General features: G+C 35.9%; 1 protein-coding gene across 1 annotated transcript in view; it reads right to left on the minus strand.

Annotated features, from left to right (window-relative positions):
* Positions 1–3183: 3183 nt before the first annotated feature.
* The window catches only part of CWC22 (CWC22 spliceosome associated protein homolog), a 62513-nt gene continuing 50926 nt past the window's right edge, over positions 3184–14770 (minus strand). The window contains exons 15-20 of the mRNA XM_014482092.2: positions 12974–13051; positions 12199–12351; positions 10545–10672; positions 8778–8879; positions 8457–8677; positions 3184–4008 (exon numbers count right to left, since the gene is read on the minus strand). Coding sequence (XP_014337578.2) covers positions 3440–4008; positions 8457–8677; positions 8778–8879; positions 10545–10672; positions 12199–12351; positions 12974–13051 — 1251 coding nt within the window. The 3' untranslated portion in view covers positions 3184–3439. The remainder of the gene's footprint in view (positions 4009–8456; positions 8678–8777; positions 8880–10544; positions 10673–12198; positions 12352–12973; positions 13052–14770) is intronic.

A 14770-nucleotide genomic window follows, 5' to 3' on the forward strand; every position in this document is an offset into this window, starting at 1 on the left:
GGTGTGGAGAAAAGGGAACCCTCTTACACTGTTGGTGGGAATGCAAACTAGTACCGCTCCAGTATTCTTGACCAGAGAATCCTGACGGACTACAGTCCATGGGGTCGCAAAGAGTCAGACACAACTGAGCAACTAACCACACACATTACAGTGATATAATAGAGCAATCACGAGTCAATCAATGAACCTTAATTTTCTCCTAAGTCTCTGCTAGATGCTGGGGAAAAAGAAAACCGGTATTCGTTGAATGCCCACTTTGCGCTATATATTACTATATAACTTTGACTGCTTATTTCATTTAATTATGACTACAACTGTATAACGTGGGCACAATAAACATTTTAAAGATGAATGTGAAGGTTAGAGAGATGAAATAACTTGCCCAAGTCCACACAGCTGTTAGGTGGCAGAGCTGGTACTCAAACACTTCTTTCAAACTAGAATGAAGCTGATCTGGGTTAAAATCTGGTCTGCCACTTCCTAGCTTTCTGGCTCGAACCTAATTAACCTCTCTGGACTTCACTCTTCTCTTTTGTAATATGGGGAGACAAAACCAATTCTCATAGGGTTATTTTGTGAAAACTGGTTTATTCATTACTTCATCCATCAAATGATGGACTATAGAACAAGGAAGTGAAGAAATGAGGGAGTGGGATAACACGACACCAAAGTCAATAACTCTAATGTTGTGATAAAGTGAAAAGATTGCTAGGAGAGCAGCATTAAAGCAGAGGAGCTGGATGGGCAGTGGTCAAAGTGTGATGCTTGAAGGAGAGAGTTCAGAGGTTACATGGATTTTAAAGTCAACATGAAGAAGATGACCATGGGAGTGGGTAGCTAGGGATGTGAAAGGCAGGGATGGATGAGAAGCAAGGAAGCTGAGAAACTGAAAAACAATGAGCAATGCATGTAAAATATCTGTAACTCAGCTGGTCCTTACAAAATACTAATCCTAAGAAATAAAAACTTAGGAATAAATAACAAATAAATTTCTTATCTGCATATTAAAAAGGATGAAAGTGAGAAATCTGCCTCAGTGGCAGGTGGTGGATGGGAACAAATATCTGATGCTTCAGAAATGCATCCAGAAGGCAGAAAGTGTATTCTTCACCTAGGCTCTTATTTATTATGTCCTGATATGACTCCCTTACTCTTAAAAACCTCTGCCTGAAGGCACTTAGGTGTTCCATTAATTGCTTTTCTAAGAGTAAATATTAATAAAATACTGAGCAGCAAAGAAAGATGAACTAAGTAGAACAGGAAATGTTAACAAAAATTTCCAGGCAATATTTATTATAAACAAACATTTATGCCTCAGCAGTTCCTTCTGCTTCAGTTAAATGCCACCTTATGAGAGCTCTTCTCCAAGCTTCCTAGGTAGAATCATCACCCTCTGTCCTCCTCCATTATCACACTCTCTCCTTTCCTTTCTTCTTCATAGCATTTATTACCACTGGGTACACTTACATTTCTTTGTTCATTGTCTTTTGCCGGTCTCTTTCCCAACGATACTATCTAAGAGTTGAGACTTTGTTTTCTTCATGGCTTTATCTTTAATTCCTAGAATAGACTTGGCAACGTAGAAGTTCAATAAAAGTTACATTAAAAAAAAAATCTACTTTAAAAACTCTTTAACATCTTAAGCACTCAATAAAAAGAATGGTTTCCCATTTTTACATTTAGAAAATTATGAAATAATGTTGAGAAAATAAAATTTCTAGTACATTTTCCTTGTTAACACCTCTAAAGATGAATGTTAGATAATAATTAGATAATAAAGTTAAAAGAATTAACTCATTTATTTCCCTTAGGGCTTACAACCTGTATGTTACTTAAATCCGATTTGCTGAGCTTCACAGTTCTGTGAAATGTACTACATCTGTGATGGTCCTTTCTAATCACAACTTACCACCTTCTAACCAACACAGGTACTTTTTCCAAACTGCCATATTCAATTAATACTCGGGGGACAGGGGGAGAAGAGAAAGAGAACATAGTATGCCTTTATCGACATGGACTTTATTATACTTATGCTCAAGTTTTTTTTTAATATATAATTTTATGTATTTTGGCTGTGCTGGGTCTTGGATGCTGCAAGGCTCTTTAGTCGTGGTGCGTGGGCTGCTAATTGCAGAGGCTCTGAGCATTGTGGCGCACAGGCTCTAGGCACTAGGCTTCAGTAGCTGCAGCACGTGGGCTCAGTCGTTGCCACCCTTTGGCTCCACATCACAGGCTCAATAGTTGTGGGCTCTAGAACACGGGCTTAACTGCTCCGTGGCATGTCCTGGACCAGGGACCTAACCGTATCTTCTGCATTGGCAGGTGGATTCTTTACCACTGAGCCACCAGGGAAGCCCCTATACTCAAGTTCTTAAATAAATCGGAGTATGCCCAAAAGCCAAACTTTAAAATAGTTTGATTTTTTAAAATGGTTTAAGATTATTCTTGAATCTGGACACTGGCTAAAATGGATTTTATGTACTCTTAAGGTGAGCAAGTACAAATAGCTTATTTACTAAATGCGGTTTAATGTCAGCAAATCTAAAATTTCAGAGGCAATATTTTATTTCAAAAGTAATAAATAATATGGTCACACAGTAACTGCTGAGAGTTACAAGGATAGCAACCCTTAAAATTCTTATAAAAAAACTAAAATTATTTCACTGTTGGTCTTGCCTGTATTTCTCATGACTGCGTGTTTTCCAATAACCTATTAATCCACATTAAAGCTTAAATACATAGTAACTTACCAACAGTGACAGAACTTCAAGGCTGAGAAAAAGCACTCATCACAAAGAATTTCAATTAAAAGTTAACCTAACAGTCCAGAAAGAAATGTTATCAATGAGAAAAGTCCTAATTTTTAAATAAGACAGCTATGTATCTGTTTAAAGACTAACACACACCTAGCTTCACTGAAACACTTCTGAAAAAAAATTATACATACATATTTTGTTAAAGACATAAAATAAAACTTAAAATAATTCCTCTACTTTAAAAAAAGCAAGACTCCTAAGAAAAGTTTATAGTATCTCATTAACAAAGCAAAAACCTTAAAAAGGTTCATCTATTTTGGTCTTCAGTTACAAATAAAAAGTCACTAACAATTCATTATAATAATTCAATAAACAATTAGAAACATTATCAGAAAAAAAATTGTTGATAAAAAAATCATCAATTCAATGAGCATTTGATTGTTTTATTAACAAAATATAGGCAAGAATTATAACCCTCTCTGGTGAAACTTCTCAAATAATTTTTTGTAGAAGGCCTTGAGACATATCAATTATAAAACATATTAAAATGAAAACATTTTTAAATGTACAAATACAAACCAGTACTTTATACAATAATTCTCTACAAAGTTTGTCAATCGATGTAAAAAATACTTTGTTGCAACTGAATATAAGGCATGTTCAGTTTCTGTGATTTTGCAGAATTATTTTTTTTGCTTTGTTGGAGACTTTTCTCTTCGCCGGTCCTGACTTTTCTTTGATTCTCCGGATTGTTCAGAGTATCGGCTAGGTTTTTCCCATTGCCTCTCAGCACCGTTCTGATACCTATCGTCCTCGCTTCTAGAACCTGAATGTTTTTTATTTTTTTCTCTTGACTTGGATCTATCCCTCCTTCTAAAATTCTCACTGTCCCTGTTTCGATGTCTGTGCTCATTTTCAGAGAAAGAATTTTTCCTCTCCCTTTTCTTTTCGGGATCTCCATGATTACGTGCCAAATCCACGCGTGCTTCTTGGTCTCGGTCATGCACGGCTCTGCTGCAGCTGTTTCTCGCAGAAGGAATCCCTCTGTCTGAAGTGTATGTTGTTCCAGAGCCTCTTGAGTCCCTCTCTCTGGGTTTCTCTGACCTCCTTTCTCTCTCAGTCCTTGTCTCCTGGTGCCGATGCTCTGGCCTCCTTTCTTCTTGTTTTCTGTCATTTATTTCTTGTTTCCTGATCAATTTATCTACTTCTTTACTTCTGTGGTTCCCATGCCCCTTCTTTCTTACATTTTTAGCTGCATGTGTAAAATGAAATATAGTTAGTTAGCTTATATTTTAATCTTAATTTCACAATTGAAAAAAAATATTTATTTATACATTATAGGTTTGTTTACTAATTCAGACAAACTGGAAGAAGAATCAAATTAACTGAATGCAAAATCTGATGACAGAACAGTATACAAAAAATATAATTTTTAAGAATATACAATATAATACATTAGTTACTGAAGTAACTGCTTTGATCCTTAAACAAATGTTTTAAATAAGGTATATAGGAAATGTAAAAGTTTTAATGATGTGACTAAAGTGGTACATTTGCACTTACAAATTTTATCCAAAACATAAATTTCAGCCCATATGCATTATGTCATATGAAATATAATGTCAGATATGATACATAATTAAAATACAATGATCCTACATGCCAGCAACATCACTTCCTAAAAGGTGGGTTGAACGGGATGACTGGGTTTGTGTAAAAACAGGAATACATATTTTTCAAATACAAACCTCTGCCTACAAAAATAACAGTCCTGCTACCAGAGAAGTAGTAACTATGCAAAGAGAAGCTATGATGGAATCTAAGCATAGGCTTTATGAGAGCCACAAAGGCTTGATTGCTAAGAAAACTCTTCCAAGGCTTTGAAACTTTTCTTTTATTGGTTTGTCCACAAATATAAGTATTAATTAAAATGAAATATCTTACCCATTTTAAGCTATAAAACACACTTAGCCACTTTGTGTTATCTGCTTTGGGTACATATCAAAAGTACTGAGAAGACCACAATTTCTGTCAAAGGTGGAAAGTTGCCTATCTTTGTCCTACCTCCACTCAAATGTACCAGCGTCTATTTCTCCTGCCAAATGCCTACCCGTGGCAAACCATGGGTCCTGGTTTGCCACAAAGGACCAGTTTCTCTGGTTCCTATCAAGCAGTTCAGCTGAACTACAGCTACCCAAGCAGAAACCATCTGGCTCTGTGCAGAATCAACGCCTCTCTCTGACCCTCTGTATCCCACCCCTGGTGCTTCTTGACACCAAAACCTGAGCCCTACAGTAATATGCATTTTCCTCTCTGGTGTTTGCTTTACAATTTTCTAATTTGGTATATATTCATATTGCTTTTATGCTATTTAATATGTTATTAATAAAACTGAAAGCTCTCTACTGAAATTGTATGATGAGGCAAATTAATTTTGAATCAGCAAGCTTCCTTACTGCAGCAGTTCATGCTGTGTTATCATCTGTTCTCAAAACAGATACCATGAAATAACAAATTCTTTAGAGGTGAATGGTAAATGAACAATGTTAGTATATTTCAACTTAAGAATAAAACTTCCTGTGAGTAAATGGAGTCTTGCTCTAACAATATAAATCACCGAGTCCCCTAATTCTGGATGCCACATAGTATGTAAAACACTCTGAAGAGAAACAAGTGTGTAAAGACTAGCCTGACTAACCTACTAATAAGGCTGTGAGGACAAGTGCTGCGTCTCTGAAATACACACTAAAAAAACAAGAAATGACATGCATTTTGGGCAATCAGACTCTCTCTTATTTAAATTAAGATACTATGGTGAAAGAAAGCAGAGTTGGCCCTGGGGAAAACAACATAGACCTTTTTAGAAAATGGCATATTTGAAAAAATACTTTACTACAGCACTTCCTCTTCCAAGGAAGATGAAGAAGATTGTGAAAGACTAGTAATGTTGCTGAAAACAACTAGAAATGCCCGATAAAAGCTTAAAATCTGCTATTTAATGGCATTAAAGATCTGAAACAACTTGAGATGCTATAAGGAAGTAAGCGCTCAAGAAAAAAAGGATGGGTGTGTGTCAAAAGAACACAGAAGTCAACTTGAAGGAACTTCTAATTGCCAAAGCTGAAATGATATGAACAAGAAAATAAATGACGGCACTGGACTTTAACTCACAGAATAAGATAAATATCCGTGAGTCTACACTGATATATGTAACACGATTAATAAATAAATGCAGGGGGCACAACTCTTTCTTACAAGAGAAATTTCATTATTAAATGCAGAAAAACAGAGACAAATAGAAAAACCACCATTTGGCAAACATTATAGTAACAAGTGTTGCAGATAAGATCCAAAGATGGGCGCAAAAATAGAAGACTAAAAGAGGAGAAAGAGATCTGCATCGTACTGAATTATCTTCCTATAACAGTAATTTATAGAGAAAAACGGTTTCCATGAAAAATACAGCAGATATCACCATAACCAAGTGATTAAAGTTAGTATCACCTATAAGACATATTAGTATCACCTATAAGACATATCAATATTATCAACTTCTCAGTAAGGCAAAGTAAGAATAACACATCATCTCTATGGTATCCTGGCCAAAAATGAATAATCTCCTTCTAATCATGAGAAAACATCAGACAGATATTCACACTGAGTGAGATTGTGCACAGTAAGTGACCAAAGGACTTAAAAAGGGTCAAAGCCATTCAAACCAACGAAAGCCTGAGAGAAGCTATCATGGGTTATATAGAAGGCTAAAGAGAAATACAATTAAAGGCCAATAAGGATCCTGGAACAAGAAAAGGGACATCAGTGGAAAAACTGGTGAAATTCAGACTTTTCCCAATGTTAATTTCCTGATTTTGATAACTAAACTATAATTATGGAAGATACTACTAACATTAGGGAAAGTTGGGTGAAAGCTATATGGAAATTCTCTGTACTATTTTTGTAACCTTCTTATAAGTCAAAATTATTTTAAAATAAAAAGTAAAGAAGACACCAGTGAGCTGGCAAAAACAAAAGGAGGATTAGAAGGGCCAAGATTCAAGAGAAGGCAGAACCACAGAGAAGTGAGCTGATGTCACCTTCTTCCTGCAAGCATCTGCTGATTCAGGGCTGCTGCCGAGGGAAGAAACCAGCAGAGCTCTGGTTGCCTCACAGGGCTTAAGAGACAGGAACAGGGCTAGTTATTTGCAATATATACATGTGACAAAAGAGACATATCCAAAATACATAAATGCACTTATAAATAAACAGAAAAGACAACATAATTTAAAAAGGGTAGGGGGAGGCAAAAAGCTTAGAACAGCCACTTAACAAAAAGAAAAGATTCAAATGGCCAATAATACACAAAATGATGCTCAGCCTCACTAGTGATCAAGGAAATGCAAATTAAAATCACAATGCAATACCACCACATACCCACCAAAATGGCTAAAATGAAAATGATGGTTAAAACATTAGTGAAGATGGGAGCTACTGCAACTCTCACACATGGCTGCCTGGATGTTAGGTTGCTTCAATCATGTCCGAGTCTTTGTGACCCTATGGACTGTAGCCTGCCAGGCTCCTCTGTCCATGGCATTCTCCAGGCAAGAATCCTGGAGTGGGTTGCCATGTCCTCCTCCAGGGGATCCTCCCAAACCAGGGATCAGACCCACCTCTTCTGCAGCTCCTGCACTGCATGCAAATTCTTTACTGCTGAGCCACTGGGGAAGCCCCATCCATGGCTGGTGGGAGTGTAAACTGGAATAACCACTTGGAAAGCTGTTCAGCAGTATCTACACACACCCTACAAACCAGGGATTCCACCTCTAGGAACATATCCAACAGAAATGTGTATACACATACGCACATATGTCACCAAAAGATGTGTATCATAGCATTCATGGAAACACTATTTATAAATTTAAATTTCCATTGAGTAAAAAGGATAAATGTTAAATATACTATGAAACACTTGTACATACTGAAAAACTATACAGCAATGAGAATGAATGAAAAATAACTAAATGCCATAGTATGGCTGCATCTGACAAACATAAAGTTGAAAGATAAACCAGACATAAAGGAGTTCATAATACATAATTCCAAAGTTAAAAACAGGCAAAACTAATTTAGAGAATTGCAAATCAGAACAGGAGTTGCCATGAGCCAATGGATGGGAGGAGTGGTACTAAGCAGGGGAGAGAACAAGGGAAGGCTTCTGGGGTACTGACTGCTCTTGTTCTGGGTCCTGGCTACATGGATATGGTTTATGAAAATTGACACAGCTGTTCATTTATAAGACATGCACTGAATATGTGGTATGTGTCAATTACTAACATAAGGGCTTCACTGTTAATACTAAAAAAATTAAAATTTCTTTAAAATACAACCATCAGGAGAGCTCCTGCAAAGCAGATGACAGATATTACGAAAGGCATTTCAGTCAGCACTCAGACAAATATTTGCCAACGGAGTATCTTCATTTTGATGAAAAGGATTCCAAAAGATAATCCTAACATTATAAATATTGAATTCAGTATAGACTGCAACAGTGATAGATGATCATTTATATTATTAATTGTGGCTTTTAAACAAGTGAACTCTAAAATAAATAAGCAATCAAATTTTCTCTTCCCTTGTAAACAGCACCAGCAACATACTTGTTAGAAAAGAGCACGATCAATTATAAATGACTTTCAGTACCTGAGGCTGAGCTCTGACTACTGGTGGATGAAGAATCGCTTTCTTCACTAGAAGACTCTGAACTGCTGTCACTGCTGTCTGAATCAGAGGCAGAGGAGTCAGACTCTGAGGAGGAGGACTCGGAAGAGCTTGAAGAGGAGGAGGATTTATCTGGCTCAACATCTGGTTTTTGTGCCACAATGACCTTTGGTGTATTTTTGAGATGCTCACGCAGTTCATCCCTAATTAAAAACATAACCCACTGTTAGATTCTGCCTCGAAGGAACTGTGAGGTAAGTTTGAGATAAGTAAGTTGAATAAAACTCTGATAATAATGCTTACGTTAAACCTCCAAGACCAATAGAAGTAAAGAAGTTGATGGCAAATCGAGTGTTTCTTGGGTTATCTCGGGGTAATAATCCTTCAAAGAATGGCTGTAGAGTTCTGAAAAAGAAAATGAACAAAAGAGAACAGAATGCTTGGAGATAAAAAGGCAAAATCCTCATACATTTTTCAGAATTTCTATACATTAAATTAGTAAATGAAATATAAGTAAGTGATTTAAAAATCACCGATTAGGTCAGGCTGCATGCTATCTAATGACATGAGTAGGGGCAAGTGACAGTTCACTAAAATTGACTTCCAGGAATTCCCCTGACGGTCCACTGGTTAGGACTCAGTGCTTTCACTGCCAGGGGCCCCGGTTCATTCCTGATAGTGGAACTAAGATCACGCAAGTCACGAGGTGCGGCACAAAATAAAGAAATTAAATTGATTTCTATAATTATATGAGAGGAGGTTTTTTAAAAAAAACTTTCATATATAGTCAGGATATACATATATAACACATATAAATCTATGGATACATATGTGTATTTATATTTGAGTGTATGTACAGAAAAGTAAAAAAAAAAAAGCCCTCTTCTGTTGTACACACACACACGCATGTCTACACAGTACTGTGCAAGGCACGCGGAAGGGGAAAAGTCAGGAGAAATCAAGGGTGAAGACTATGGAATCGCTGTTTCTCAGAAGGGGAACAAATAGAAAAACAGCAATGTCACGTGGTTTTGAGTGACACACTCAGTGGACTAAGCAGCAGAGTTAGGAAAAACCATCTTTCATAGGAAAAGGTAACAATATAAGAAGAATGATTAAGAGTTTGCTGGACAGAACAAGAGAAGGAATTCCCAGCTCTGGAAACAGAGGTAAGGGAGCATGAATCAGCTTACTATTATGTTTAATAAGCTGTGCAATGTTTGAGTGGCCAGAATACATCTTGCTGGAGAAGGAGTCCCAGAGCCTGGCAAGTAGACAAGGACCAGTAAGTAAGTATATGAAGCTAAGAGAAGCAAATGGATTGGCCAAGAGCATGTAGAATTCAGGACAGACCTCTGGCGAACATAAGCGAGGCAGGCCAAAGAAGAGAGACTGGCAGGAGCAAGGCAGAATGAGAATAAAGTAAGGTGTCAGTGAGCAAGTGGTCAATAGTGTAAGTGAGACCAAGAGGTCAAGAGGCATGAGGACTGTACAGGACTGGGGGATTTGGCAGATGATCACTGAGAAAACTTTGAAAGGATTTCAGGAGTATGAATGGAGTAGACGTCAATGTAAGTGGTAATGGGCAATCTGAATACCTGCCAAGAAAGAGAGCTGGGATAGGGATTACAAAGTAGTCCTGGAACAAAGCCTGAGTTCACCATAATAATCTAAACAATTATACGACTTATAGGACTGACCTTCACCAGTATATGTTTACAATTATCCACTGATAATAAAACATTATCATTCTAAGCCTCAACCTTAGGGTAAAAATGAAATAAAACTACAAATACTCATTACTGGAAAATTCCAATCAGTATGGAAAAATAATTTTGCATGTTCTAACTAAATTAAAAGAGGCATGAAATCTGCATTTTCTCTACTTGAACTAAATGACCATTAAAAGTTTCATGTTGTCCCCTGTCACACAGAACATGAGAGTCAGAGTAGTGACAGAATGTCCTAAGGACTTATTTTTACAACTAAGAGTAGACTTACGGTTGCTAAAGTAGGAGAATAAAAGTAAGAATAAAAAGTGCTTAATTTAAAATTTAATAATAAACTTACTCATCCTTTAATCTTGCATTAAGTTTAGGAAGACCCATGTATTCACACAGTTCTTGGAAAAATATTTTCACAAAAATTCTACTGGATGACGTAGTGGTTTCTTCACTCAGTTTTATACATTCAAGAACCTGAAAATGAGAATTAAAAAAAGACATTATTATTTTGGTATTCAAATGGTAAGACACAGTGACCAATATCTCTAACTTTCAGTGTCCCCTGAAATTATAATTTGTTATCTTCAATAAGAATTATCTATAAATATCTTCCATTACGCTGATAGTACCTGGGAAAGTTTAAGACTGCTTTTCTATACAAATTTTCAAAATGTTAAGATGCTACAGAAGTAAAGTTCATTCTCTTTCCTGAGTACTGTGCTTTTTATAGCAGGGAGGAATATTGGCTTTAGCATATAATGCTAAGATTACTAGCTCCTAAAACCTAGTTATCTGGACGGATGTTATCACATTGTATGTCCAGTGCATACAGTACATGAGAAGGGTAAAGACCAAGAATGACGGCTTGTTCTGAATAGTAAGACTAGGGCTTCAAAACTGAAGCTCATAGAGAGAGATTTCAGGGTGAAAAAAAGTAAAAGCAACCTCCAGTTTTTAATGGATCGTGTGTTCCAGAAGCTTACTATTCCAATTGTTTTAAAACTTCCCTTTCATTTTCCCAGAGAAGGAAGAAAAAAACAAAGTAAAAAAGTTTAACAGCCTGCAGGGTTAGGACACACTTAGTACTTAAAGTATTACAAAATGTGTCCAACGTTTATAAGCTCAACAATGTTGTTTCATTCTACCATTGGGCTGTGGTATTCTACAATATGATCCTCTTTCTTCTTGGATATAATTTCTTTCGAATTTTTCAATTCCTTCAGCCTAATCTACCACTTGTATTCTGTATTACTACCATGGGCATCTTACCTCTTCTGTTATATGGTATTTAACTCCTTGAAAGCAGGGACCATATATAATTCATTTTGGAAGCCCAGTGTCTCTTTCTGGGCACAGAGTTGGTGACTAAACAAATGGTTGTTGAATGAACAGCAGTTGTACAATTAAGTGGCAGCTTAGGGAATGCAGTTCAAATTCCAACCCAGTGTACATTTCCCCATCGAGAGTATCTTTCCCTGTTCTATGACTACAGGAACTCCTCCCAAACACTTATCCAACTTCAGTGTTGGCTAAGAAAAATACATCCTGCCAGAACAGTCATTTCTCTCTTGCCCTTACCAGAGGAACTTCTGACAGTTACTCCATCAGGAAACAGGCAGTAACTCAAAGGATCATGTGCCACCAAACTCTGCCGTACATGGATCGGAGCATGCACACACATGAATGCTCACGGATAAGATAAAAAACTATGTTTTTTCTGAAAACATTCCTAGGTATCGCCTTCAAAAAGCATTGTAACGTTTAGACTATTAATATCATTCAAAATGTTATTTCTTACATTCAAACACTGTTAGTTTTTTGATCCCACGTTACATGAATATAACCTCAAAGAGTGCCATTATAGTAGATGTTTGCTCCACATGTCATTTTAAAGTACACTGCCTACATTGGAAAAGTATGGCTATGTTATACTTAATAATATTTATTTCGGAATAACAGGGGATTAGGAAAGAAGTACAAATATTGACTCATCTACTTACGCTCCATGGAAGTGAATCAGTGTATAAAAGGTGAGCAAACATCTTAGCAACATTTCTCAATTTGTTTGTTTCCAAGCGATGGATGGTATCATACTGTTCTTTGAATATACTTTCAAAGGATTCCATGTATTCTTTTTTTAGCATGCAAAACCGCTAATAAATTAAAAATAAAAATGTCAACACCATATTAAATCCTAATTTTATTCAATCAAAAGTTAATAAATATTTGTATATAATATCAATCTTATTTGTTGTATAATGGGATGCTTAAAAAAGCAGTTAATTTATACCACTATCTACCTGGGATTTATATGCTAAAACAAAGCTATACACATGGCTGACCACAGATACACACATTTATATAAGATAAATAAATATACTTCTCCATGGGTTAAGTTTGGATTCAAAAAATTATTTTAGCTCATGCTTTATATATGTTGCCTGAACATGTACTTGACCAGAAACTGCTGTGAAATTTTGAAAAGACAGCATTTAATTGTTCTCTTTGGGAAACTGTTACAAAGTATGTGGAATGCCTCAAAGTTCTGGAAGAATGATATGTAATATCAAAGAACTACAAACAGGAAGTGGGAAGGGAGGAAGCTACAGAGATGGGGAAAAACTGTGGAAGGAAAGAACGATTTGTTTTCAGCAAAGATATGTTAGTATATTAGACCAGGCAACAAAGCAGACCCATTAATTCACAATACTCATGTTCAGAATTACCCTTGTGATTTCATCAAAATCCAACATGAAAAATGAGGTCGGAACTCACCCCAGCTAATAAGCCAAAAAATTTCTCATATGTCCTTTGTTGGGCACAGCAATCAAGTATCATGTTGCAGAGTTCTTTCTGTTTGGAAAAAAAGTACATTAATGATTCAAAACACAATGAATCCATGCTGTGTGATAATTTATCAGTATGACAAAGATAGCCTGAATTTTTAAATAAGGTTTTAAAAACATAAAACTTTGTGAAGTTGAGTTATGAAGACAAAACAAAAAATTCAATCTATGTCAAGACTATAGTTCTTTAAAGTCTTCTGTTTGGCTAACAGAAATTCCATGTCATTTATGCCAATCAGACTGCTTAAAAAATTCTAAACTCATATAAGTATGAGCCACTTCAAGAAAACCTAGTAAAGGAAACAGATACATCAACAAAAAGAAACTAAATATATCACATTCTAAAAGATTCTATACAGAAATCTTTTAAATACAGACCAATACAACATTTAAACCGAGTTATCAAGAATATATTTTGTTAATATGGAAAAGGCAAAACATGGTGAATCTTTACAGAGGATAAAATAGGCACAACGTCAATGCTAACATAATGACCGCCTTGTTGATAAGAAAATATATTTAAAAGAACAACAACAAAAAAGACCTTTGTGGCTAAGATTTTTAGCCTCAAAATAAATGTTACGCATATAGATCTGTCCACAGATGAATCTAAATAAATAGATGGAATCATTCCATAACTGCTCTTTCCACACACTGTCCAAGCACTTATTTTTGTGTCTTGAAAACTCCTTTGTGAAAATTCTGTTGAACTACGAAATGCAAGAGTTAATCCAAGATCGGGAAATACCAACATCACAAATTACTTATAATGAACAAATATTATTTAATTCCTGAAATAACCCTAATTAAATATGTATCAATTACAGCAATTTCATAGATGAAGAAACTCAGGAAATATGGACAAATCAATGGAGACAAAGTGAAAAAGAGAATAACCCTAACCCTAACTTTGAGTACTGCTAAACTGACTAAAGATCTTTTTCTACAAAACATTTCTTATCAGAAAGTTTAAAAGTAACTTTTTATAAATACATTAACTGTAATGTATTTGTGTTCTATAAACAGAAAGCAAGCCTATAAAATATACTATATACTCTTTCAGTTCACTTTTATTTTTTACCTTTATACTTCAATTAGGAATTCTGACATTTTTGTCCTCTGATAAAATGAGATACAATCTATTAATATGTAATTATTATATATATTTTTAAAAAATTAGGTCAATATGCATTTACTAGAAATCTCCATGTGCACCACCAGATTACACTATCCAGATGACATCCAGATGGCACCACCCTTATGGTGAAATCGATGAACTAAAGAGCCTCTTGATGAAAGTGAAAGACGAGAGTGAAAAAGTTGGCTTAAAACTCAACATTCAGAAAACTAAGATCATGGCATCTGGTCCCATCACTTCATGGGAAATAGATGGGGAAACAATGGGAACAGTGACAGACTTCATTTTCTTGGGCTCCAAAATCACTGCAGACAGTGACTGCAGCCATGAAATTAAAAGACGCTTGCTCCTTCGAAGAAAAGCTATGATCAACCTAGACAGCATATTAAGAAGCAGAGACATTACTTTTCCGACAAAGGTCCATCTAGTCGAAGCTATGGTTTTTCCAGTAGTCATGTTTGGATGTGAGAGTTGAACTATAAAGAAAGCTGAGTGCTGAAGAACTGATGCTTTTGAACTGTGGTATGGGAGAAGACTCTTGAGAGTCCCTTGGACTGCAAGGAGATCCAACGAGTCAGTCCTGAAGGA

Source organism: Bos mutus, chromosome 2, assembly GCF_027580195.1.
Source record: "Bos mutus isolate GX-2022 chromosome 2, NWIPB_WYAK_1.1, whole genome shotgun sequence".
Lineage (NCBI taxonomy): Eukaryota > Metazoa > Chordata > Mammalia > Artiodactyla > Bovidae > Bos > Bos mutus.